The 24,988-nt window shown below is 37.4% G+C and overlaps 1 protein-coding gene across 1 annotated transcript in view; it reads left to right on the forward strand.

Moving 5' to 3' along the window:
• The window catches only part of cyp26b1 (cytochrome P450, family 26, subfamily b, polypeptide 1), a 32,878-nt gene extending 23,275 nt beyond the window's left edge, over window positions 1-9,603 (forward strand). Inside the window, exons 3-7 of the mRNA XM_067524143.1 lie at window positions 2,984-3,102; window positions 3,613-3,769; window positions 3,882-4,037; window positions 5,331-5,615; window positions 5,962-9,603. Of these exons, the coding sequence (XP_067380244.1) occupies window positions 2,984-3,102; window positions 3,613-3,769; window positions 3,882-4,037; window positions 5,331-5,615; window positions 5,962-6,354 (1,110 nt within the window). The 3' untranslated portion in view covers window positions 6,355-9,603. The remainder of the gene's footprint in view (window positions 1-2,983; window positions 3,103-3,612; window positions 3,770-3,881; window positions 4,038-5,330; window positions 5,616-5,961) is intronic.
• The last annotated feature ends 15,385 nt before the right edge of the window (window positions 9,604-24,988 follow it).

Raw genomic sequence — 24,988 nt, forward strand, 5'->3', positions numbered from 1 at the left:
TGGAACTTGGAGCGTCCCAGAGTGACACTGCATGAAAAACTGTGTTTGATTGGCAGCCTGACTGTGCAGGGAGATACCACGTGTATTTGTCTGACCTGTAGTAACCTTTCAGAGTGTTGGCCTGTTGTTCGCATACATACACACACCCACACAGACTGACTCCTTGGTCTCACAGTAGCTAAACCCTGCTGTTTCGACTCTATTAATGTACTGTATGTGTGTGTTTTTGTGTGTGTGTATGTGTGTGTAGGAATAGGCAAGTACTCAAATTGACCAATTACACATAATCCAGTGCAGATGGGTTAAATGGCTAAACTCACAGTGTCATACAACCTCCCTGTGCTTAACAAATAATTTTGCCCAGCAATCTCTCTGAAGAGTTTTTTTTTGGGATTTCCCAAATGATCATCAAACGTGTTCTTCGAGTTTTTAATCCCCTGGCAAGTGAAAGTACCTGACAGCTGGCTCAGTATCAGATAGATAAATAGTTTAGTTATGTGTTCAGACATTCCATCAAAGCCAAACGTTGTTTAATTGGATTAATAATATAATCAAGTGACCTATTAACCAACCACTGAGCATGAATTTTACAGCTGGAGATACGAATCAGTGGCAACTGACAAAATTTGTGGAAAACTTTAAATGAAAAACCGGCCACACAACCACATGATAATCACCCTAATAACTAAGCCCCAACCCTAAGGTACATACAAACAAACCATGACCAATCCGTCATACATTAACAGCAGCTAACTGACTGCCTAAAAACAAAAAAACAAAAAACATGACAGCCTTGTGTTTTTATCTCAGGCTGTTTTGAGGTCAGATACTGTGTTTAATCCCCTGTACTCAGAGTTAGAGAGCAGGTTATGTAAGCTGATCTGTGACCAGGGGCCCCAGGGTGCGGCGTCAGAGGAAATGTAACGCAGCTAACATCTCAGAGTGCCCTGTGATCTGTGCTAACCACTCCCTGGCACACATATGTATCACATATATGCCCATCAAGTGCATATACGCAATTCACACACTCAGGCTTACAGCAGCAGCTCAGTGGGCTATTGTTCATTCATTCTGAGGGCAGCGGAGGGAGGGAAGCAAGGTTTGGAGGAATGAGGAAAGAGAGAGATGGAAGAGGGCAACAGAACAGAAAGAACATGAGAGGAAAATTAGGTAGAGGACAAAATAACCATACGAGTGCCCAACTGATGGTTTGGTGGCTGAAACATCGACCTCAGAAACCACATGTACCCTCACAGTCCTGGGCTAAAATCCCACTAGAAGCTGCTTTCTTCCCTCTCCATCTCCATTATGTCTCAGTGAAAAGAAGTAGGAACTATTTTGTTTTAATGTTCCAGTGTGTTAACATATGGAAAACATATTTCAATCTACAATAAAATTATTTCCTTTGTGTGTGTATTAGCTGAAAGAATCCAGCAAAATTTCAACTTAAATACGACTGTGTGGTAAACTCTTTGTTTTTTAAGGTTAAGTGTAACAGCATTTTACAGCATCCCACCATGCAGAGGTCCCTAAAACAAATCTACATTGTGTCAAGTGAAGTTTAGAGATAAAAAGTAGAAGAAAAGTTTTCTGTCAGTATTTTCTGCTTATATCAATTTTGCTCTTTCAAAAGTTCCAGTTACTTTTCATTGAGCATAAAATGCAAACCATCTGGACCAGTCATTCAACTTGTTTGAAAATGGCCTGCAATGTCACTGTGATCAATGTTGCTGACAAAATAAAATCTAAAATATTAATATTTTTGCTTATTTCATAAATAGATTAGACAGCACTTTGTTTGGGAAACCTATGTGAACACTGAAGCTTTGTTAAGACGTACGTTGGACAAAACTTTTAATAAGACACTGTTCTCTTCTCCAGTGTTCTCCCTTTCTAAATAATTTCCAAGACTGTTATAAGGGCAGATCTGAAGGTTAAAGCAGAATGTTATTTGTTCAAAAAACATTGACGACTGGTGACTGATTCATACGAGCAGCCAGGAAAGACTAAATCCCCCCACCCCCATCCCCGTTCTTTTGCTCATTCTGCCTGTCATTCTAGTTCTGCTGACTATAGGGAAAAATCTCCACAATGTATAAGTCTCTGTAAAGACTGAAGAGAGAGAGAGGGAATTAAATAATAAGAGTGAACACATAATGGAAAGTCTTCTCTACAGTGAACGAAGGGATAAATGGAGAGAGAGACATATCACAGGAGAAGAGAATAGGGGAAATATTAAACAAACATTTAGCACAAGAGAGGGCAACTATGCAAAATACAGCTATTAAGTTAAATAAAATTATATTTTATACTCAACATCACTGTCATATATCCACCAATCCATTATCTGTCACCACTTATCCTAATTGGGTCACTGGTGGTCTGGAGCCTATCCCAGCTGTCATCTGCTGAGAGACAGGCTCCACCCTGGACAGGTCACAGTCTATCTCAGGGCCACAGAGAGACATACACAGACAGACAACCATTCACACTCACATTCATACCTATGGGCAACTTTAGATTCACCAAGTAACACAACATGATTGTTTTTGGACTGTGGGATGAAAGAGGAGTATCCGGAGGAAACCCACGCAAGCTTAGAGAGAACATGCAAACTCCACACAGCTACAAATTAATAAATTATTCAACTTATTATTTGTGCTCTAACATACATTGATTTCGCTAAGAATTGGTTACATTTACATTATTTTTTTTCAATGTCTTCACACACTGTCAGTTTGGGTTTGCCACGCTCAGAGGTTTCACACATTATTGTAAGAACAAAACTGTACTTAAAATGGGAGGAAAGACTGGACGAGCCAGTCTGTGTTCTTAATCAGTGCATTTGTCCTCTGCTTTGACTTGTCCTGGTTAAAGTCATATAAATACTCTCATTTAATAAAAATCCTTGTTGATATTTTATCACTGTCACTACATTATATCTATATTTGTTGACACTTTATCTTTCACTCTGTTTCTCCAGGTGTTTGCCAAAGTGTTCAGCCATGAGGCCTTGGAGTCCTACCTCCCAAAAATCCAGCAGGTCATCCAGGAGAGTCTCCGAGTGTGGAGCTCTAACCCTGAACCCATCAACGTCTACAGGTAGGGGGTTGGGGTGGGTGTCAAAGTGAAGAAATATCAATAAAAAAGGTACAAATATCATGAGGAATTTGGCATACAGTAGGAACTTCCAGTTACTATTATATTATATTACTATTTCTACAGAGAGGAACATAAATACTACTGTATTAGGCAAATCAGAACATCATGGTAGAAAAATTACAATTAAAAATATTATTTCTAGATTACGATTACGCAAGGCAGATTAGTAGTAAGTAACAGGAAGAAACAGTGTCATTCAAGGTATAAACAATATGATTTTGGCTTTAATCTTCAGTGTTTAGGTTAGTACTTGTTGGAAAGGTCAGGATATCCTCATTTAAAAGGTCGTTATTTAGATTGTAGGTAGAGACGTCTTGTTTGCATGAAGTTCCTTTACAAAGACTAGGCTGCTTGTGATGGTGGTACAAAACACACAGGAAGCTTTTTCATTTGGATGCACAATGGGTTTAGTGGATTAAAAGGACGTCCTGATTGGTTGTCTTTTCACAGGGAGAGCCAGAGGTTGTCGTTCACCATGGCGGTGAGGGTGCTGCTGGGTTTCAGGGTGTCAGAGGAGGAGATGAGTCACATGTTCTCAACCTTTCAGGATTTTGTTGACAACCTGTTCAGTCTGCCCATAGACCTGCCGTTTAGTGGTTACAGGAAGGTATGTGACATTAACATCCTTTGCTACATACAAAAGTCATCGAGAGCAAACATAATGAGTATTAGTTGCTCTGGGCCACTGTTATCTAACTTACTTTTGTGTGTGTTTGCAGGGTATCCGTGCTCGAGACATACTCCAGAAATGCATAGAGAAGGCTATCAGGGAGAAACCACTGTGTTCCCAGGGGAAGGATTACAGCGACGCGTTGGATGTGCTGATGGAGAGCGCCAAAGAGAACGGCACTGAGTTTACCATGCAGGAACTGAAGGTAACACACCTATGCATGAAAAATCCTCTGAGTAGGAGAACAAGGTGTGCAAATGAACACCCAGTAAGCCGTTCAATCACACGTGGAAATATGAACACGTACAGTGCAGAAACATGCTAACCCTGCATGTGTGCAAATATACGCAGTCAGACATAGCAAAGAGCATACTCACTGTTTATCCAGCAAAGTGCTGCCAAACAGAGCCTGTCTGGGTCGGGTGAACGAACAGACAGGCAGACACACACACACACACACACACACGGACACACACACAGACACACACGGACACACACACACAACACACAGTGTCAAAAATCATCTTTATTTCCCAAAGTACCTTAAGATCATAAGCAGTGCAAGTCACTTATGGTATCCATCTTTATGACTACAGTGATGTGAAGCTTATGACCAGAGGCAGACAGTAATAGCAAAGGACATGCACACACACACTCACAGCTTCATGGAGTGGCACACCCTCTCTTTACCTATTAATGTAATTCTGAGGAATTCTGTGGAAACTCAACTCACTCTGCTGGCTCTTTGCGGTTTCTGGGTTAAGTCCAGGGCCAAAAATAAGTCAACACTCCCCTTGCAAGGGTTCTGAAAGAGGCCTCCTCTACGTGCACGTTTACACACATACACAAACACACATATGCACTGTGTATATATATAAATATATAATATATATATATATACACACAAAGTGAACTGGGGAGCCCCTGTCCCAGAGGCCCACACTGAAGCACTCTAAAGCACTTCTCTGACGCATGCATGTGCAACACACAAATAGAGTAAGGTGAGGGAGACATGTCTTTTGACACAAATGATGGCAGATGAGAGGTTTTTAATAAGAGTTATGCTGCCCAACCTTCACTCTTATTTATTTCAGCTCTTTCATAATAGGCCCTGCACATCATGTTAAATATTGCTAATGGGTATGATCTTCCTGTTTCCTCCTTTTTTGGGAATAAAATAACTTTTCTTATTATCTTGGTATTAAGCATTTATTTTGGCTTTAATGTTGTTACATAAATAATGGCGAGGTCTGAGGTCTGGGGCATTGGATTTGTGCCCCAATTAAGGGTTTGCTCACAGTCAGACTTTATAATTATTGTCTCACATTTTAAAAGTCTTTGTAGGGTTCAAATAACATTCCACTGATATAATCGTTCCCAACCTAGGGTTCAAGACCTAAAAGTGATTGCAAGATAAATTCGGGCAAAGAATGATAATTAACAAAATTAAAAAGGTAAAGCATTGATTCATCATCTCTACGTCTCCATCACCCCATAGGAATCGACCATTGAGTTGATCTTTGCTGCCTTTGCCACGACTGCCAGTGCCAGCACCTCCCTTATCATGCAGCTCCTCCGCCACCCCGCAGTTCTGGAACGCTTGAGGGAGGAGCTGCGGTCCAGGGGCCTCCTCCACAATGGCTGCCTTTGCCCTGAAGGAGAACTGAGACTGGACACCATCATCAGCCTCAAGTACGTGGACTGTGTCATCAAGGAAGTGCTGAGACTCTTTACACCTGTCTCAGGAGCCTACCGGACTGCAATGCAGACCTTTGAACTGGATGTAAGTGGCCAAGTAACAGTTCGCAACTGAATACTGTAATCATTTAATGGTTTACGTGTCTTTAAACTACACTTTACGTGAATTTAAACTACACAAGATGTCAAAATCTCACAACAAAAATATTTCTTAATTCAAAAGAATGATTAACTAAAAGTCACAGGTTGATTACAAATACAAATGCTGCATAAAGTTTAAATGAAGAACAACTAAAATTGAGAGTTTTGGCAGATTACAGGTATATACCCCAAAAGACATTGATTATTAAGGATACATAGCAGAGACCAAAAGTGAAACAACTTTCCCAGACATGTTGACAAGCTGCATATGGCTGTCTTTCTAACTCTAGGGAGTCCAGATTCCCAAAGGCTGGAGTGTGATGTACAGCATTCGGGATACCCATGATACTGCTGCAGTCTTCAAGGATGTGGATGCCTTCGACCCTGACCGCTTCAGTCAGGAGCGAGGAGAAGACAAGGAGGGACGGTTCCACTACCTGCCCTTCGGTGGTGGCGTTCGGTCCTGTCTGGGCAAGCAGCTCGCCACCCTCTTCCTCCGCATTCTGGCTATTGAGCTGGCCAGCACCAGCCGCTTTGAGCTCGCCACTCGGCAGTTCCCCCGTGTGATCACGGTACCCGTGGTCCACCCTGTTGATGGGCTGAAGGTCAAGTTCTACGGCTTGGACTCCAACCAGAATGAAATCATGGCCAAGTCAGAAGAGCTGCTTGGAGCGACAGTTTGAAGGGTGTTGTCAAGTGAGGAAGGGGTGGGGGTGGGGTAAGTGATTGGAGTCTTTAGGGAGTAGATTGAAGGAAGGAAAGAGGGAAATGGAAAAGTTATTTTTTCTTCACCTTTGTTCTGCGAAGTTGAAGGCTTATTTTCAGACTAAAAGAAAAGCATAAATCTTCATCTTTTGTTGCAGCTGATGATGATTGAGACTTTCCTCTGAGAAAGGAAGAAGCTGCCAAAATGTTCTTAATTATGCTCTATTCTGTGTATTTTTTAAAATAAATATACAAACAAGATCTATGTACAAAAAGCTATGTAATATAATTTGAAAGAGAAATTGGATAGATCACACCAGGTGAAACAGAAGTATGGTGGTACTTCTAGTGACATGAAGTGAAATTAGAAAAGAATAAGTGAAGATGGGCGTGGAAAGAAGGCGAGATGGATGAAACAGGGTATGGATGAAGAGTATGATTTTGTTTATGCTTTGTCATAATCAATGAACCATTTCAACTGTTAAGCAGGGTAAAAGATGGATAGAAAATGAAATGTCAAGATTTTCTGGTAATTGGTAAACTTTGAGCCAGAATTCTTTATGGTGCCACCTGGAATCAGAACACATTTCCTGCATATTTGAAAAAGATTTGAAAGAGTGACAGAAATCAGTGGTGGCTTTGATCAGGTGTGTAACATTGCAATTCTACGTGTGTACTGGGTTATAGATGCAGTCAGAAGCATCAAATCAAATTGGGCAGCAGGCTGTGACACGGAGGGCGTGGTGCTGAGTGCACCTGTACTTTAAGCTGTATCATGATGCAGTAAAGAATCAGAGATATCGATTCGGGCAGTAAAGGAAAGTGCTGTGCTCAGAAATAGAATTGAAAGATGTAGTTTTGTGGTAGATACGTATAATGGCTGGATATGATAAGGGCAGAAAATGGCACTTTCTTCTGTTAACAGATTCATTTTGTCCATTAAACAGTACATTTAAATAAGCTTTTTAAACTAAATTCTTTTATTCAACAGAACTTAAGTAAAAGAATAATGTACATTTCAATTTTGAATTTCAATTCATAGCAAGAAATGGCAGAACAAGCACCAAGAAGTCTTTAGCAGACTTGTTACGTACTTGTTGAAGTGGTAAAGTTCCTTGGGATCTTTTTGTCTCTATCATTCTCTAAACGTATTTTTCTGGGTTTAAAATACAATGCACTCATGATAAACTTCAAGAAAATTCTAGTCAGTATTTATCATTTTGTCTTTAGTTTTTTTTTTGTTTTGTTTGTTTTATTACCAACATTTCTACTGAACACCCTACATGACTATGTCCTTCATGTGTGCCACCCACAGATTGTTCATCGGAAGTGAGTCAAAATTTTACCCATTTATATTAATTCCCCACTCACCCCTGCAGTTGGTCTTTTTTCCTTAAAGCTCAGGCTTGGAAACTTGAGGATCCTGTACATGTACAATTGCAAATAAGCCTTTGCTTTTAAATAATTACCTTCGACCAACTACAAGTCCTAAGTCACTTACTTTTGGACCAATTATTTCTGAAATGTTGTTCATTACTTTGCCTTCTCTCCATGTAAACAAACAAAAAACATATCAGGGGCTATCAGTAGTGTTTGCTCTCACTTTCTGTATGTAACTATTTTGGAGGTGCTGATTGGTATCATATAAAATAAAAGTAACTGAATTCAGGTGAAATAGTAATAAGGACCAGGTCTGCTGTGTGAACTCTCTAAATCTGTACTTGGATTCATAAAGTACACTTCTATGTTGCATTGAGATTGTACACTCCTGGACAGTGACTATCCTGCAATGAGGATACGATAAAAAAAGCTGTTTTTTAAAAAGTGGTGAATCTTCCTGAGATGGAGGACAAGACAGACCAGAGGGAAGAGGTGGAAGTAGAGAGGAGAAAACCTACATACATGCTGCTTGAGTGTTGCTTGTCATTCTCTGTTTGTTTTTATGCAACTTTTATTTTTTTATTTCTCCTCTCAGCTATTATTTTTGACTTCTGCCACGAAGGTGACTTTCACTCTTACTGCTCTTACAACCAACGCTAAGAATGCAAGATAAAATGAATTTCCTGGTTTAAGCAACTTTATTAGCTAAAACAGATTTATTGTTTGAGTTTATTGCACAATCCGAACTCTCACAGCCTTATGTATTTCATTATTGGAGAGGACGATTTCTTACCTATGTCCAAAATATGGAAAACTTCTACAACGGAACTCTGGGACTTCTTAGCTGAACTCTGGGACGTTATAAAACTTTCCGACAGAGTTCTAAGTTCCAAACTGAAGGATGACATGAAAGGATCATTGAGGTTTTAGTGCAGGGTCCCACTTAGAGGGCTTTCCTTATTGGATGATCCTCTTGTCCAATCACATTCCAGATGGATTCCGCCTGTGCCAGACATTGTTAAATCTTTCACCACACCACTGATTTCTTCATGATAAAAAATATGAACATAGAATTGTTGTGCTGCTTTTCTTGTGTACATTTTCTATTTGAGAGTTCTAGATTGCAATAGTTTGTACCCACTGAGGTTTGCTGTTTCTTTCCCCTTTCCCATATGTATATATATACATATATATAAATATATATGTATATATATATATATATATATATATGAATTTAACTGATTAAAATATTTGCATTTTGTGAAAGCAAAAAGAAATAAATAAATAGGTTATTATTCCTTTCATTAGCAAGCCATGGGGAAAATTCAGCTAATTACATCTACTAATAACCTAATATTAATGTTATTGTATGTTTAATATTGTTATAAAATATTTGAAATGCTATTTTTTATTCTATTAAAGATTTAGAGGTTTTAGCCTAAATGAGAAGATCTTTGGTAAATATTGGATGTATTTAGAATGTTATGTATTTCATTTATATTGTAAACTGTTTTACAAATGTTAATATTGTTGATTTGATTACTGTAATAATTATTTGTTTTGCTATTCAGACTTATTATCACTGCATTTTATTTGATATTAATTGTGGAAAAACAGAAAGCACTTGCGAGGTATGTCTATTTTTTAAGTGCCATGCGACTACACTTCCCCTTCCTCTCACCTGTTGGTTTCTCTATACCTGTCTTATGTCCTTCTGTACATAATAGTTATATTTCTTTGTACAGGGAATATGTTCATTTAGTTTACAAATCAATGTCTTGTTCATCCTTTTTTGTTACAATGAGCGTTAATTGTACTCCTGTAATAAAGTATAAAGTAAAAAAGAATATGAATAGTGTATTGTGTTCTAATCTTCATGTAGCTCAGTCAACTGAAATATCCACACAAGTCTCATGAGTTGCATATTATATATAAAGTCCACACCCATCTTGTCTTTATTCTATTAGATTGACAAATTAAGCTCAGTAAGAATTTGTATGTGGTTGCGAAAAACACAACTTAATTTTTCATTATAAGGATATATGCATGACACATTGCTCATTCTCTCACTCCATGCACTCATAATGAATGCTTGTGAAACACCACTGGTGTAGGTTTGGTCTCAACATTGTTAGGGACACAACATTAAATCGAATCCCTGCCCCTCCCCCCCTCAGGTTTTTATTTAAATCAACATGGATACTGGTACTTTATAAAAACTGGATCTGTATAATTTAGTGCAGCAATGAAGATTAACTTGTAGTAACTAATGACTAAAAAGTTTTTGAACCCAACAAATCTCAATTTGTACTTTTGTGTCGCTCATATATGTAAAACAATAAAAATAAAGGTCCACCTCTGTGGTAAACTTTGAGGCAACATGGATTTTAGAACAAAAGTCCACAGACTGATTTGGATCGAGAGGAGATAATTTACTATACTTTAGTTTGCTCTGAAAACATATTTTAGTTTGCATAACTAAGTGAAAAAAAAGATTTGAAAAAATTGCAAAAACTAAGTGATTAAAAAAAGAGCTTAGGCCAATGTTTCTTGACAACCTCCACCTGCCTAAACTTTAAAAAGCAGGGGTAAACCAGCAGATGCAACTGTCTGCACTCCGACTTGGGCTCTGGAACAACTCTGGCCTGGCTTTGGTCTTACTGAACAAACCTTCAAAGTATCTTGGCAGGGGCACATTTCTAACGCTCACAACCTCTTTACTGTTGTGTGGCAGTGCTCAGTTCTTAGTCCTCTTCTTTTTTTCCATCCATACTACATCCCTGGGTTCTATCATCCACTCACATGGCTTTTCCTATCACCACTATGATCATAACATACAAGTCTTCATGTCTTTTTGACCAGATGACTCAATTGCGTCATCACACGTCTTAGATCTTGGATAAAAGAAAGAGATCTCACCATACCTTTCTGAATATGCAATCCAACTCATAGTGTGGGCGCTGGTCATGTCTCATCTCGACCACTACGACACCCTAGCGATGGAGTTACTATCATGCACAATGACACCCCTCCAGAATCCAAAAGCTTGTGTTAGTTTTGATCAGCCAAAAAGGACAAAGGTCGAATCATTCTTCTGATCTCTGTACTTGCTTTTCCTGTAGCTGTATCGGCTAGAGTCACACTAAAGAAAAATACCACAAAATTGAAAATGTGATAAAGGGGGCCTTTGCAATTACACAGGGTGAAGATCTGTAACATCATGTTTGCAACACTTTTTTTCCATTCTCTGCAAGTCTTCATGCCTCACCACAGGTGTTTTAAAAGCAAAGTAATTTTTACATTGGCAAATATCTTTGTTTTTGGCTGTTTGGAGTTTATTATTTCGTACTTTGTTGTGCTGCACCCTGTAGATCTAAAGTTATAAACAACATGGATTTTGCCATCTAAGAGCTTGACAATCCCTGATTCAAATCCCCATGCTTGCTGTGGCCTTCTGTGTGGAGTTTGCATGTTCCCCCTGTGTTTGGGTTGATTTTCCCTGGTGCACTTTGTTTTCACACAGTCAGATTAAATTATGACTCTAAATGTATGCAAAGTGGCAGATGTGTGTGTGTGGTTCTCTCTCTCAATATCTGGTCCTGCTCTGTTTTATTTGTTTAAACATTTATTAATTATTTAATCTTGATAATTATTCCAAACAGTCTGTTTTAGGTGAACTACCATTTACAAGGACAAAACAATAAAGCAAACTTGCACAGTTGTTCTGTACTGATGGGTATCATACTGAATGTATCAGGTGCCCTTTAGGGTCTTTTTTCTCTCCTGCCTTCTCTCGCAGGCAGCCTGAATTCCACACTGATTTGTAGAGACATTTAGGTCCTCCAAAAATATTGGCAGGGGCACTGCCTGTATGCAAAACTACAGTACAGTACAGCCTTGTGAAAAAATGTAATTATGATGGAAGAAACTTATGGGGGATTGTTTCAGTCTGCATCCTGGATCAGCTAGTTCACTATTAATTTTTTACAGCGGCCTGTAAGGAAGCAAACTTACATTGCTCATACTCAACCAATGTTAATTGTTATGGAGATACATTTTTAACTTCATGACTAAGTATGTTGGAATTAAGGAATATGTTACAGGGTGGAGCGGTGTGTCTGCCTGATGTGCTTTTAATTGTTGAATTTAACTGTTGTTTTTAACCACAGACAAATAAGCTGCTAGTTTTATTGCCATTGCTGGTTTTATTGTCTGTATGGGCATTATTGAAAAGGTAGCAGCTGAACCATGTCTCTACAAAATCAAAACGAAAGTCACATGGGATTCTGCAAAACATAAACAAAAGACATAAAACCTTTAATGATGAATACTAATGTTATTTTGAAAGAACTCCAGTCCAATGATGATATAGTTACAGTTTAGGCTGCTAAAACCACAGTGTAAAATTTAACAATTATTTCAAAAAGACAATGTAAGGTTTAGTTTTGAGGCAAGACACAAGGTTACAGATTAAAACATGTCACATTTCTCACACGCTTCTTAAATTTACAGTATTACCTTTCCCGATCTCCTTTAGTAGGAACGTAATAAATGTACAAAATGTAGAAAGCGCCACAATGAGTTAAACTCCAATGGAGACTGAACTAAAATATAGGCTCTGGGAGCGCCATTTTTTGATCACAAAAGCCTGTAACTCCAAAACTGAACCCAATGGCAGTATAAAGGGCGTAAAACGTCCAAAGTCTCTCTAAAAAAAATCAGAAAAGACAAGAGGAATAAATAATTATTCAATTCAATATAACTTTATTTATATAGCACAAATTCACAACAATGTCATCTCAAGGCACTTTACAGAATAAAGTCAAGACTATAAAGATGTATAGAGAGAACCCAACAATATCGCCTTGAGCCCAAGCCATAGGCAAAAGTGGAGAAGAAAAACTCCCTTTAATGGAAAAAACTCCAACAGTACCAGGCTCAGGGTGGGCGGCCATCTGCTTTGACCGGTTGGGGTGAGTGGAAAGTGAAGAGAGAAAAGAAAAAGAGCAACAACACAACCTGGGGCAGGTTGGTAAGAACTGTAGATGCACACTGGAAAACACACAGCTTCAAAGTTCGGGGACATCTGCAGAGAGGGACAGAGAGAGGGAGACAGAGAAGGAGAAAGACAACCACGGGAGAAAACACACAGAGTTAATGTCAGACAGTACTGACAATTGTAGGGTGAGAGTAGAGGCGAGAGGGTCAAGAGGAGGAAAGGAGCTCAGTGCATCGGGGGATGGGTCCCCTAGCAGTCTAAGCCTATAGCAGCATAAATATAACTAACTATCAGCTTTATTAAAGAGGAAGGTTTTAAGCTTAGACTCAAAAGTAAAGAGGGTGTCTGCTTCCCGAATCTGAACTGGGAACTGGTTACACAGGAGAGGAGCTTGATAGCTAAAGGCTCTGCCTCCCATTCTACCTTTGGAAATTCTTGGTATTTCCTGACTATTAGCCTTGTCTGTTTCTTTATTTTTTGCTTATTAAAAAATTTGGATGCGTAGCTATAAGATGATATTGAATTGGAAAAACACTGTGCTATCTTCTATTTTCTGTTGTGAATGTTAACCATTTAACCATTTTGTTGTTGAACTCTTCAAAGTGAGCCTAACAATAAGACTGAGATTCATCATGTGGGGAACACACAAGAAACTGGGGGTTTGGTTCAGTCTCTCAGCACACTGACTGACTGATGTCTCAATGCCTTCATATCTGTTTTTTTTTCCCAGCCAACAGATCACTGTGGTTTGGGAACATCAAGGAGAAACAGGCTATGATGTTCGCCGAGAGTTTTCCTTTAGCTTGATGGTAGACAGAAACAGAGACAGAGCGAGAAAGCTATTACGATGAGAACAGATGTATAAAGCTATACACACTTCAAAGACGTGGTTTGAGAGTGCACACACACACACACATACTAAAGACTTTCTGGAAAGAAAGGATAACAAAGACACACGTTCACAAACAATGTGAGTATAAAATATAGACTAATTGAAAGAAATGCTGTCCTAACAATTACAGCACGCACACACACACAGCTTTTGGAAAGTACAAGGAGTTCAGTTGTGTTTGTTTGTAGTTTTGCCACCAGGAGAGACAGTCTGCCACGCTAAGTACTCCAAGATGAACCACTTCAAGGATACTCTGTGTGTGTGTAGATGTAGGGTTGTGTGTATTTGTATGTGGTTCACTGTTCCCTGTGGGTCATGGTGTGTGTGGACATAATGTAATGTTTTTATGAATGAAGAGAGGGTCTTTGATCATGGACTGGCTGAGCCCTTTTTACACATTTTTAACCGTCAATGTATTATGTATTTTCATATTGTCAATATACCATGTTGTGACAGTTTAAATGTGTTACATATGTGTAAAGTGTAGCTATATTAGGCAGGTAACTTTTCCACTGGATAAGATTCTACAAACAGTATGATTAAGACTAAAATACAACATATGAAAAGTAAAATCTTCTTTTTTACCACTAACCAGGCAGCCTTAAGGGAATAAAAGATTTTAGAATAGAACAATTTTGAAATTCACATCTCCTTTTTTAGAGCCTTGAAATATCACAACAGGTCTATGTAGGCTGAGTGGTAAAAGAAGCACAATAGAAACACAGCAGCATTTAGGACTCCCAGTCAGTGTCGCCACAGGATGTGCTCAGCCACAGTATTTCTGAGTGAGAGGCAACACTCAGTCTATTCATAGTCATTGTAGTTTTTTGGAAAAAAAAAAACAGGTTTGAAGCCTAAAAGATGGTTTGGGTTGAGGTTACATGTGTAAAGCCTATAGAGAGAGTAAAGTTGACATCGCTTGATGCTGAATTTTTGTTTTTTTTCGCTGTGTTGTAATGATGCCCTTGTGTTTCTGTTGGTGGGTTGGAGCCTGTGTTCTAACTTTCTGTCATGAGTCTGCAAAACGTTGCCACATAAGGTGCTGTGCTGCCACCATAGTAAGTCTGTAAAGAAGTGCTGCCTTACATTTGCCTCATTTCCATTAAATGTGAAGGATTTAAACAACTTTATAGCCAAACAAAACTCTGCAGGTATCCCACTGTAACCAGCATGGAAGGCCGCGAGGACAGCTCACAAGATGAAGCCCCTGTGTCCTCGCAGTAAATGACATATGCATGACGGCATGATATAACTTAACACTCTGTCTACTATCACTATAATGGTGTGGTGACATTGCAAACTACATAATTTACCATATTTAACTGTATTTAATAGTATTTTTGGGCACAGCAGGAGCCATTATGCTTGGTTCCTATGTACTTTTCTTTTGCCTTATTAAGCTAAATGTAAAGATAATGGTCATACTATCACACCATGTCAGGCTCTAGCTGTCTTAGTGGGAGGGCTGAAAAATCAGGACATTGCATCATCTTCATTTGGTCTGGAGAGGGCACCTTGGAGGGCTCTAGTGCACTATACACTTTAGAGGCCACTTCTTTGGTATTTGCGTGTTCTTGTGGGCACCATAGTGCAGTTGCTTCACCTGCCACCACACCTGTTTCTGCCTATACAAGACTTCTAGCAAGTGCTTCACAGTGGGTATGTTTTTTATGAAAGGGAGAACAGTAAGTGTACTACTTGAAGTAAGTCCTGAATGAAATTAAATCATTACATTTTTGACAAAGCTTGATGAAGCATAGTAGATTAGAGGACAACAAGGATTAATAACAAAAAAAACCAACTAAAAAACCCAACAAAGATTTAGACATATAAACAGATTGAATTTGGTTTGTGGGCAGAAGTAAAACAATGATGGATCCAAACCCATGTAAAATAGTCAGATTAAGGACAGAAGTGTTGTATGGTTTAGGCAATCTTCAACTGTAATGTAATGAAGATACCAGTTTCCACAGACTCTCCACAAGTATTTGGTAGTCATTGGTAGTCAAGTTATACTCAGGGGCTGCTGGGGTGCCAGATATGTTTTTATACATGTAATCTATTTTATTCTAATTGTGGATCAGTTATTTAAGGGAGATTGTGGCTGTTACATGTATCTAAGAAGTCCACAAGAGAGCTCTGCACATCACGTGACTAATACTGTGAATGCAGCCATAATGACAGGAGTAGATGGTTCCTGTATAGATTTAAATGAATGGTGATAGTATAGATTTCAGTTCATTGCACACTTTTAATTTCAAATATATGGAACAGAATCTCGCTAAACTGAAAGGATTAAACTGACTCTGTTTTCAGTCTGGTTGGAACAGCCATAAAAGGCCATATAGATTTATGGAGCTGTAACTGCAGCTTAATTCAGCTTGAATTAGACTCACAGAGACATAGACATTGATTAAAAGAATCAATGTCAATGTTTTCTAAATCTAAAAGGTTGTTTTACCAAACAAAGAGGGAAGACAAGAACCAGATGATTATAAGTCGATGTACCTAAGAAAAGTTTTTTGTCCATTCAATCCTGGTTCTTTAATAACCTAGATTGTTAGGATTCTAAAAATATCTTAGAAATAAGTTGAGTGTCGTCAAAGTGGATTTTGAAAATGTTGCCATATACTGATTGATTATCAGCAGGTTATTGCTGTGACTGGAGTGTGGGTAATACGTAAGAAGTACAAACTGGAGGTACAGACCTGCAGTATATCCAATTCATTTGTCATTTGTTCACAGTTATCATTAGAATGGGCAACAGTTTGTATATAAGTAGTTTGCTAAACATCAGTAGCCAACTAGTCTGTAGTGCTAAGGTAAGATCTAGAATGTCATTTTGAAAGGCACCACCTCATATAAAACGATACATTTATAACATTATGACAGCAATTGTATTTCAGGTTTATTACGTTAAACCTTTTGTCTAGTAAAAAACAATTCAAAACTCAAAACTTAAAACAATGTGCAGCTTCCAAATGAAACACAGAAGAGTCCTCACTCCTCAGGTCATAAATAGGACTGTGATATTTAGGCAATAGATTCCCTTGGTCAGGATGGTTGAATTGTGTAAATGTCATCATTACACTAAAGAAACATTGTTGACTGCAAGAAGATCTAAGACTGGTTTTAAAAAATGACACTTTTGGATGCCCAATCATTTTCCTAACGTTCTTTCTCAGATGTTTTGTGTCATTACCTGGTCTTTGCCATGGGACATCTTTTCTTAACACAGCTGCAGGAGGTGAAATTATATGAAAATGAAAACACATGTCATTATTTAGAAGTTTAAAATGGTCTACTCCCAGTTCTATTAAAGAGAGAGGTTTTGGACATTTTTGTTACAAATAGGTGAAGTAAAAACTCTTTCTTGGAAATGTACCAAGAAACCAGAGAAAGGAAAAAGTAGAGAATTTAAATATAAGACCCTATGCTGTGACTCTCTCCTTATATAGGATTACATGTCAGTTTTTGGCCACAGTGAAACCCTCAGGTGAACGTACAAAGGGTCATGGAAAACAGCCAATTACAGACCAACACACAGATTAAGTCAACAGAATCCAACTGCTGTAGAAGCAAAAGTGTGATGGTCCATCTGAGAAGAGGATGATGTGGTGAAGATAAAAGAGAGAAAAATTAGAGGAAGGGGAATGAAATAATAACTGGGAAATGTTATGCAGTACTCTGATTTAATCCAAATCATGTGGCTTTGAGGAATCTGGTTTAGATTAGTGTAGATTAGAAACTCATAATATGTGAAATACAAGAAGAATTCACAGGATGAGGAAAACGGAGAAGTTGGATGCAGAGATATTTATGAATATTTAGTCCCTCCAGCTTTAGCTTGATTTAAGGCAGGCCTGCATGTTTACACCTGTTTTCTTGTTTTCCCTTAAATCTTAGCCTCATCAGTGTCACACAGTAGCTTTTGGTCCTCAAGTCATCCCCAAATATATATTTTCACATCTCTGATGTTTCCCAGATATTTCCCCCAGTGCCACCAGTAGTTCAAAGTTTTCACATATCCAATAAAATATTCATTTCTTACTTCACAAAAAATGTATCCTCCCTTGAATATTTCTAGCACCACATAAGCGTGTGAGCAACGTCAAATGAAAGTGAAAGAAACTTTAGGATCTGTGTTGCCAAGTTCATATCAACAGTTTGGGGACTTGTTGGGGTAATTTACGGGACTTTCTGTCAATCTCTGCATAATGGTGCTCACAGAAATCCAGAAATAACATAACTATGGCTTTTGTGCTTTTTTACATTTCACAAAATCTACAGTACAGTATATGACACAAAGTTAACGCGTGTTTTTATTGATTTATTTTTATTTGTCTTACTTAATACTTTATTTATAATTAGGCATCTGTAAATGAAATGACAATCAGTTTAATGTGTATTTTTATTTAGAATATAGTAACATAAATAATAAATTAGGTCACGTTTTGGGCAGACATGCCCAGTTCACTCAACTTATTGCTGTGTCACAGTACAGCGTCGGACATTGGCTACAGCAGCTGTCGACATTTAGAGTTAAAAATGTGCAGTTCTGTCCAAAATTCTTAAGCTATCTTTAGCCTTTCTGTTTCAGCAAGGTTTGCATTGCAATCCATATTTATTTCTAGGTTTAATCTGGAATATTATACCAGGCTTGCTTCAACACTTCCCAGAGTCCTATCTTAGATCTAGACTGTCTTTGTCTGTCCAGGTGATCCCATACTAAGCCATTGCATAAGTGTCAGTTTTTTATGGATTATTTTCCACAAATACAATATCTCTTCATTAGCAATGATCCAGGGTTCATTATCATGCTGAAAATAAAACTGTTCCCAATCAGACACTTTCCAGAAGCAATGGCATGATGAATTAAAACCTTTCTATAACTTTAAGCACTTATAATGTGACCAGCATGAACAATATTACACCATAATAACACCAAAGAATGCAGCTTAAAACCATGACAAGCATTTCTCCATGTTTCACGAAAGGCTGCAAGCACTCATTCTTCCATCTCTCTGCAACTCTTCTTCTGAGATAGTGTCGACAATTGAAGTAAAAAATCACACCCCCACTCATAACTCCATACAGTCCATACTCTAATGCTCTTTTCCACTGATCTTTACTCCAATATTTATTCACTTTTGGATATCTTAGCCTTTTTATTTTTTCCTTCTTTTTTGGCTGCTATCCCCTTATTAAGGCCATTACCAATCAAGCTTCTTCGGACTGTCAAAATATCAACTTGGCATACAGACGAAGCCACTACATGGTGAGCTCTGTCCTTGCTATACTTCCTCTGGTCTGTCAAAGAAGAAACACTGAGAAAATTCTCATCAGGTTTTCAAAGATTTCTTGCTCTTCCACTCCTATTTTTGGCACAGAAGAGCTCAACCTAAATACTTGTCACTTTAGCCTCTACAGTAGAAGTTGCTTAGTACTGTGTACATATCTCCTATGTTTTCTAATTGTTTTCTGATAAAGAGACTGAAATAAACATACATATAGTCACCATAGCGCTGCTAAACAACACATTTAATGGTGACCTTGAGTAAGACTTTTGCACAGTACTGCATCTTTTTGATTTTTGTATTTTATGCACAAATCTGTTTGTGGCTTTTGCTGAGTAGACTGATAGCATTTGCTTGTCACTATGATTCTGTTGATCTGAAAAGAGATGGATGACTGTGATTAATGTGCTGTCCTGTTGAGCTGGTATAACTGGACTGACTGTAGCCTGTAGTATAAGTGAAAGAGTCCAGTCCCAGTTTGTTGAAGTGTAGGAGTTAATTACACAGAACTTAAAGGAAGTGTCAGCAGTTCAAATTGTATATGTGGTCCTGTGGCAATACTGTTTCAGAGTTTACAAAGTGACACATAAGTTGAAAAAAACTCCAATTTTGAATCCAGATGTATTTTTTAAAATTTGTTTCCCATAAGAGCACTCAACTGGCTTTTCATCAGAAAGAAAGTGAGCCTGTAGCTGGAAGCAGGTGAAACTTTTGGCACAGAGTCTGTCAGCAGTTCAAGGAAATGTCAATCTCACATTAAAGAATAGAAAGTAATAGTAATTCTTTAAACATAAATATTAAATAATGGAAGTGTTTGGGGGCAAAACAGTTGCAGGTGTACAAACATTTTTCTTGTTACTTACACTATCTATGTTTGAATTTGCCCGTTGGCCATGTTCTTGTATAGGAGTCAGTATTTCCAGGTAGGTGGAAATATCTGTTGGCATATTGTAATGTGTGTAATATTTTCCCAAATGCAGCAGTGTTGGGTTTCCCCAACCCCACTGATCCAGCTTTTTCACTTCTTTTTAAAACTGTCTTCAGCAAGCCAACAGCTTGCAGGAATCTGACAGTTTACATCACCATATGCTGCTGCACTACATGGATGAAAAACGTCCAAAGAAAACATTTGCCAGTACCCTAAGAGACTATTTATAGAACAAGAACCTGTTTTTCGTAGGTTTTACCGATAGAACTGACACTCCTTTAACAGTTAATATAAAAGGAGAAGAGCAAGGAGGGAAATTATTTGGAAGCTTGCCTTCTTAGTCTTGTTAAGTTGTGAAAGCAGTTCCACGATTTTGCATTTCAGGCATGCTCAAATTGATTTATGTATTATTTTGTTTCATATTCTGAGAAACTTACTCCTGTGTCCATCAATCTGTCCATCTATCACTCAACAGTCTGGTACAGAAACAAAAAGAAAAACAGACACACACACAGAAACACAGTCAAATATTAAGCTTATTATTTTCCATGATTTCCAGATAAATTCTTGTATATTAAAAAATGACCCCAGACCTACATTCAAAAATGACATTTGTTACCATTTCTTACAGTTCTCCAGTGGGTAGTTTAGAAAGGCCAGGAGTTGAAAAACTAATTCATTCAGTATTGTTTTATTTAATCTGTTTTTTCATTAAAAATGTGCAATGGCTAAAGAAATTAAAAATTAAAATTACAAATTCGCCCCTAAGCAGCAAAATGTTTTTTGTGTCAGTGAAAGGTATATAAACAGGATTTAGTTAGAAATTAATCTCTAAAAAGGGTAAAAGTAGTTCTGCTGAGGACCACAGGAAGCCCTGCCAATGACCCCTGAAGTTCCCAAACTGCTGATCAAATTGGCAACACAAACCATAAACTTGTTTTCATTTTCAGTTGACCCTGGTGACATACTGAAATAGTGTTCTGTTAATTTTTTTACTTTTACTGTAGAGGATGAACAGAAAGCGACAGAAAAAGTGAGAAGTAAAATAAATACAAATGGAACAATTAAGAAAGAACCAAACTAAAAGCTTATCAGACAGAGAAAAGGCGTAGGAGGGATAAAAAGGAAGCGACACACCTAAAGAAGGAAAGTGAAAGAAAATGTGACAAAAGCGTAGGTGATGATGGGAAGATAAAACCCCAGAAAGGCTGCGGGGAATACCGCAGGTGTGTGTATGTGCATGATCATGAACTTCAAGTGAACTCATAATGATGCCTGAATCCCGGCAGGTGCAGGAGTCAAACTGAGTTCAAAAAACAAGTACAGGCACACACACACACACTCACAGATATGATTTCATTTTTGTACTTTTGAAGAAATCCAATGGCATAATGGATTGTCTATAACCAATTCCAATCTTTACCCTAAAGTAAAACTATATCTATGGCCTCAAATGGCCCTTAAAACAAGCAACTGTCCTCAATTTCCTAAAATGTCCCTAAAATGTCGTAAATTCACAGTGGCCCTCACAAAGATACATGTACAAGAACACACATACCAAATATAAGACGTGCAGCACAGTAGCTTAAACACTTTACAAAAAATGTGTATAGTTTGGTGTAAAGTAAATCTAAGACATGCTCATCCTTTGATGTGAGCCCTGCATGACCTGTTATGAAAGCCAACTTCATGCACTCACCAAAATACTCTCGTACATACTTTTTACATAACCATCCAATATCTTACCTGGCCTTCTTAAGATTTCCAACAGCGCCATCTAACTCCCGAAATATGTTAAAAAATTAAAGTCACAAATATACAAAAACAGTCGTTATGTAGCATGTACACACATAACATGTATTATCATCAGTATTAGTAGTTAGAGCATGTATTCCTTTGTGTAAACATATTTATTTCAAACTCTAACAAAATGGGATTAATATAAAAATATACCTGTAAAAATGATAAATTCTATTTAAATAACGTAGCTGAATCTCATAAAGGCAGATGTTTTGTTTCAGTGTAAAACCCTAAAGAACGTGACTGTGAATTATTGATGAGGGTGGTAATGGTGTGAGTATCAGGTGAAAATGTCTATGACATCACTGTATTGATCATTGGCAGAAGGTCTGTGTGTTGGTATAATGTGTTACAATAGCATATTCAATTACAATGTCCAGGTAGTTGTGTATCCTATGTTCATATATATTTATGCCCTTTTAAGCATTTTTAAGAGAGTTCTGATATTTAAATTCATTTGCTCTTCATTTCAGTGTTTTCATTTAAAAGAGCATCGTTTCTTTAGCTCAACTGTTTTTTTTTCTGGTTGGATGAAAAAAGACTGAATTGCACAGCTGTACTTTTACCAGTGTAATATAGACACTGTAAAAAATGTTGAGAAAATACCAAGATTTGTTTTAAACATTTTGACATATCACAGAAGTAAAAACACAAGTGTCAATAGTTAGATGTGGGCAGACTTCCATTTAATTGCTTCCTTTTCAGTCAAAGTGTGCATGCCCACTATGATACTAGAACATTTTGTTCAGAGCCATTGTTAATATCATTGTAAATTGTCATTGGACGACTGTTTTTTATATTATAAAAAACTAAAAATGTCTTCTGTGCTAAACAGGTTGAGAAATCCTGGTCACTTCATTTAGGTAGAAAAGTAAAGAAAGTTAGAAAACACCATTAAAATGCAGTTAAATTATTCAGCCTACCCTTAATCTAAATGTGATATGAGAGAGTATTCGAGCTAATTTTCATGGTTTTAATCAAAAAATTTACTGTCATGTCTCAGATTTAACATATTGGGCAGTTATAGGATTTACATGACAATCCACTTATCTCTTCCTGTCAAAGAGAGGTCATTCTAAAGGAGGTCATATTCAGCATCTACGTTTACACCAACCCCACTCAGATCATACCATCTCATGTGTAGCTACCTAACATGCAGACATTAGACAAGGAAAAGGAATCCCTCAGCAGCATTTCAACATCATCTGTATCAGAAGAATCTTATACTGTCTTATGACATAGATTTGGGATCCATGAAGAACCCTTGATATGCCATTGAAATGACACATGATCTCTTTATCTTAATGCTTTTTCACATAATCTTACTGAATCCCCAAATCACAAATGTCTGCATAATCAATGTGACTGATTAAGTAAAAATATTTGCCTCAATTATTTGAATGTGAAAAAGGAGAATGAAAGAAAGTAAGGAAAGAATGGAGAGATGAACAGACAGAGAGTTAAGGTCAGAGAAGATTGAGAAAGTTTGAGAGGACAACAGAACATGAAAATTAAGAACCAAATTAGGACAAATATGAGAAAAATGAACTAAGATCATTTAGAAATAAAGACAACAACAAGAGAGACAAAGGTGAAGAGTGGGCTTAATAAATGGGATAATGAGTGTATCACTTAACAGGGACAAAAAAGAGGAGTAAAGTCTGAAAGAGCTCTATTATCTTTGTTGAGGACTGTAATTTATTTGAAAGTGGTTAGAATTTCAGAGCTTTTAACCATGTCAGTATCTGACACTGTCTAGCTCTGTGGAATCATTCTATGTTTGCTGTTTCAGGAAAGGTGTTCATTTGGCACATGACAAGGATTCACATGTTCATATTTTAGGTTTTATTCAGATTGCAGAATTAGTCGAATAATTTATTCGAAAATAAATTAACATGCTGGAGTAATTCAAAGCATAGTCTCGCTCTCTTCAGTTACTTTGTTCGGTGTAAATTCGGTATAAATTTATATTCATGTGAGCTTTAACAATTCAGGACCATGATTTCAAGAAAGAGTTTCCTACAAAGCCATTGCACAACTTTTGTTGCTTTTCAAATGTAGTGGATTTGCTTTTTGTTCTTTATGAAAATTTTAAATGTTTTGTTAGTGGCCTGGATTAAATTTGCTGGAAGTTTTCAGTAAACTGCTCAAAATGGAGAAAATACTTCTTTTCGGGATATATTGTCAACAAAGGAACTTTAAGTCCTGTTCGATATTACTGAAAGGCTTAATAAATTGTTTATTTCACTGAAGACATTTGAGTTTAATATAAAAAGATATAAATTGAAAGTTCTAAATTATTACAATCAACTTTACAACAAGTTGCATGTTACTGATTTGCAGAAACTGCATATAAATGTGATTTATCTAAAATTTTATTTTCCCTTTTGATATGCTTCACCTTTATTTTGTGAAATTCTCTGTGGAGGTTTGTATGTTGCTCAGTGCACCAGTGATTTATTTTCTTTTTTTTTAGGACATCTCAAATATACCTTTGATTGTTTGTTCCTCTTTTGACAGAGTCAAAATGGTTTAGTTTCTCAGCCTAGACAGCTCTTTTATTAGAAATACTTATTAGGCTTTTAGGGTGATGGATTTCCAAATACAAAACAATAACTACAGGTCGATTCAGATCGAACCACCCATTGGCACAGTTAAGAATGCCATCAGTGGTGTGATTTAAAGTCGAAACTTGGGAGATGAAATCCTATTTTATTTAAGTGCATTGCCTCATCTGTCTCAAAAAAGGGAGGAGATGAAATGAAGACAAGAAAGGAGAGGTGACAAAAATGAGCTGCAACTGCTAAAGACGAGGCGGAAATCAAATAAAGAAAAACAGGAAAAAGCAAAAAAAGAGAGTAAGATTATTGAAAAGGAGAAGGAAAGACAGGAGAAAATAGAGGCGGTAATGCTATACATTTGTCTTGGGGGAATAGGAAAAGTTGGATTAAAACAGTAAAAATTAGCAAAAATGAGAAGATAAAGAGGAAAAGTAGAAGGGGGAAAATGAGAGGAATCATGAATGGAAAAGTAAAACAAGAAAACGAGGAGAAGATGACAATAATAAGGAAAAACTGGGGAAAATTATGACAAAAAAGGAAAAACAGGAGGAGGTGTGTATCAGATTTATGTCTTGGCCCTTCCAGCTAACCTCCCCTATCAACCCATTAACATCTAAATTGTTGAGGAAAACTCCATTTCTTTATCAGTGCCATCACACACACATGGACTATTTTGACTACACTTGCCCTCCAGTTCTTGGGCTCTTATCTGCTTTTATAAGGGAACAATGGCTTCTTTCAGTCATTTGCCCTCC

Source organism: Channa argus, chromosome 12 (assembly GCF_033026475.1).
Source record: "Channa argus isolate prfri chromosome 12, Channa argus male v1.0, whole genome shotgun sequence".
NCBI lineage: Eukaryota > Metazoa > Chordata > Actinopteri > Anabantiformes > Channidae > Channa > Channa argus.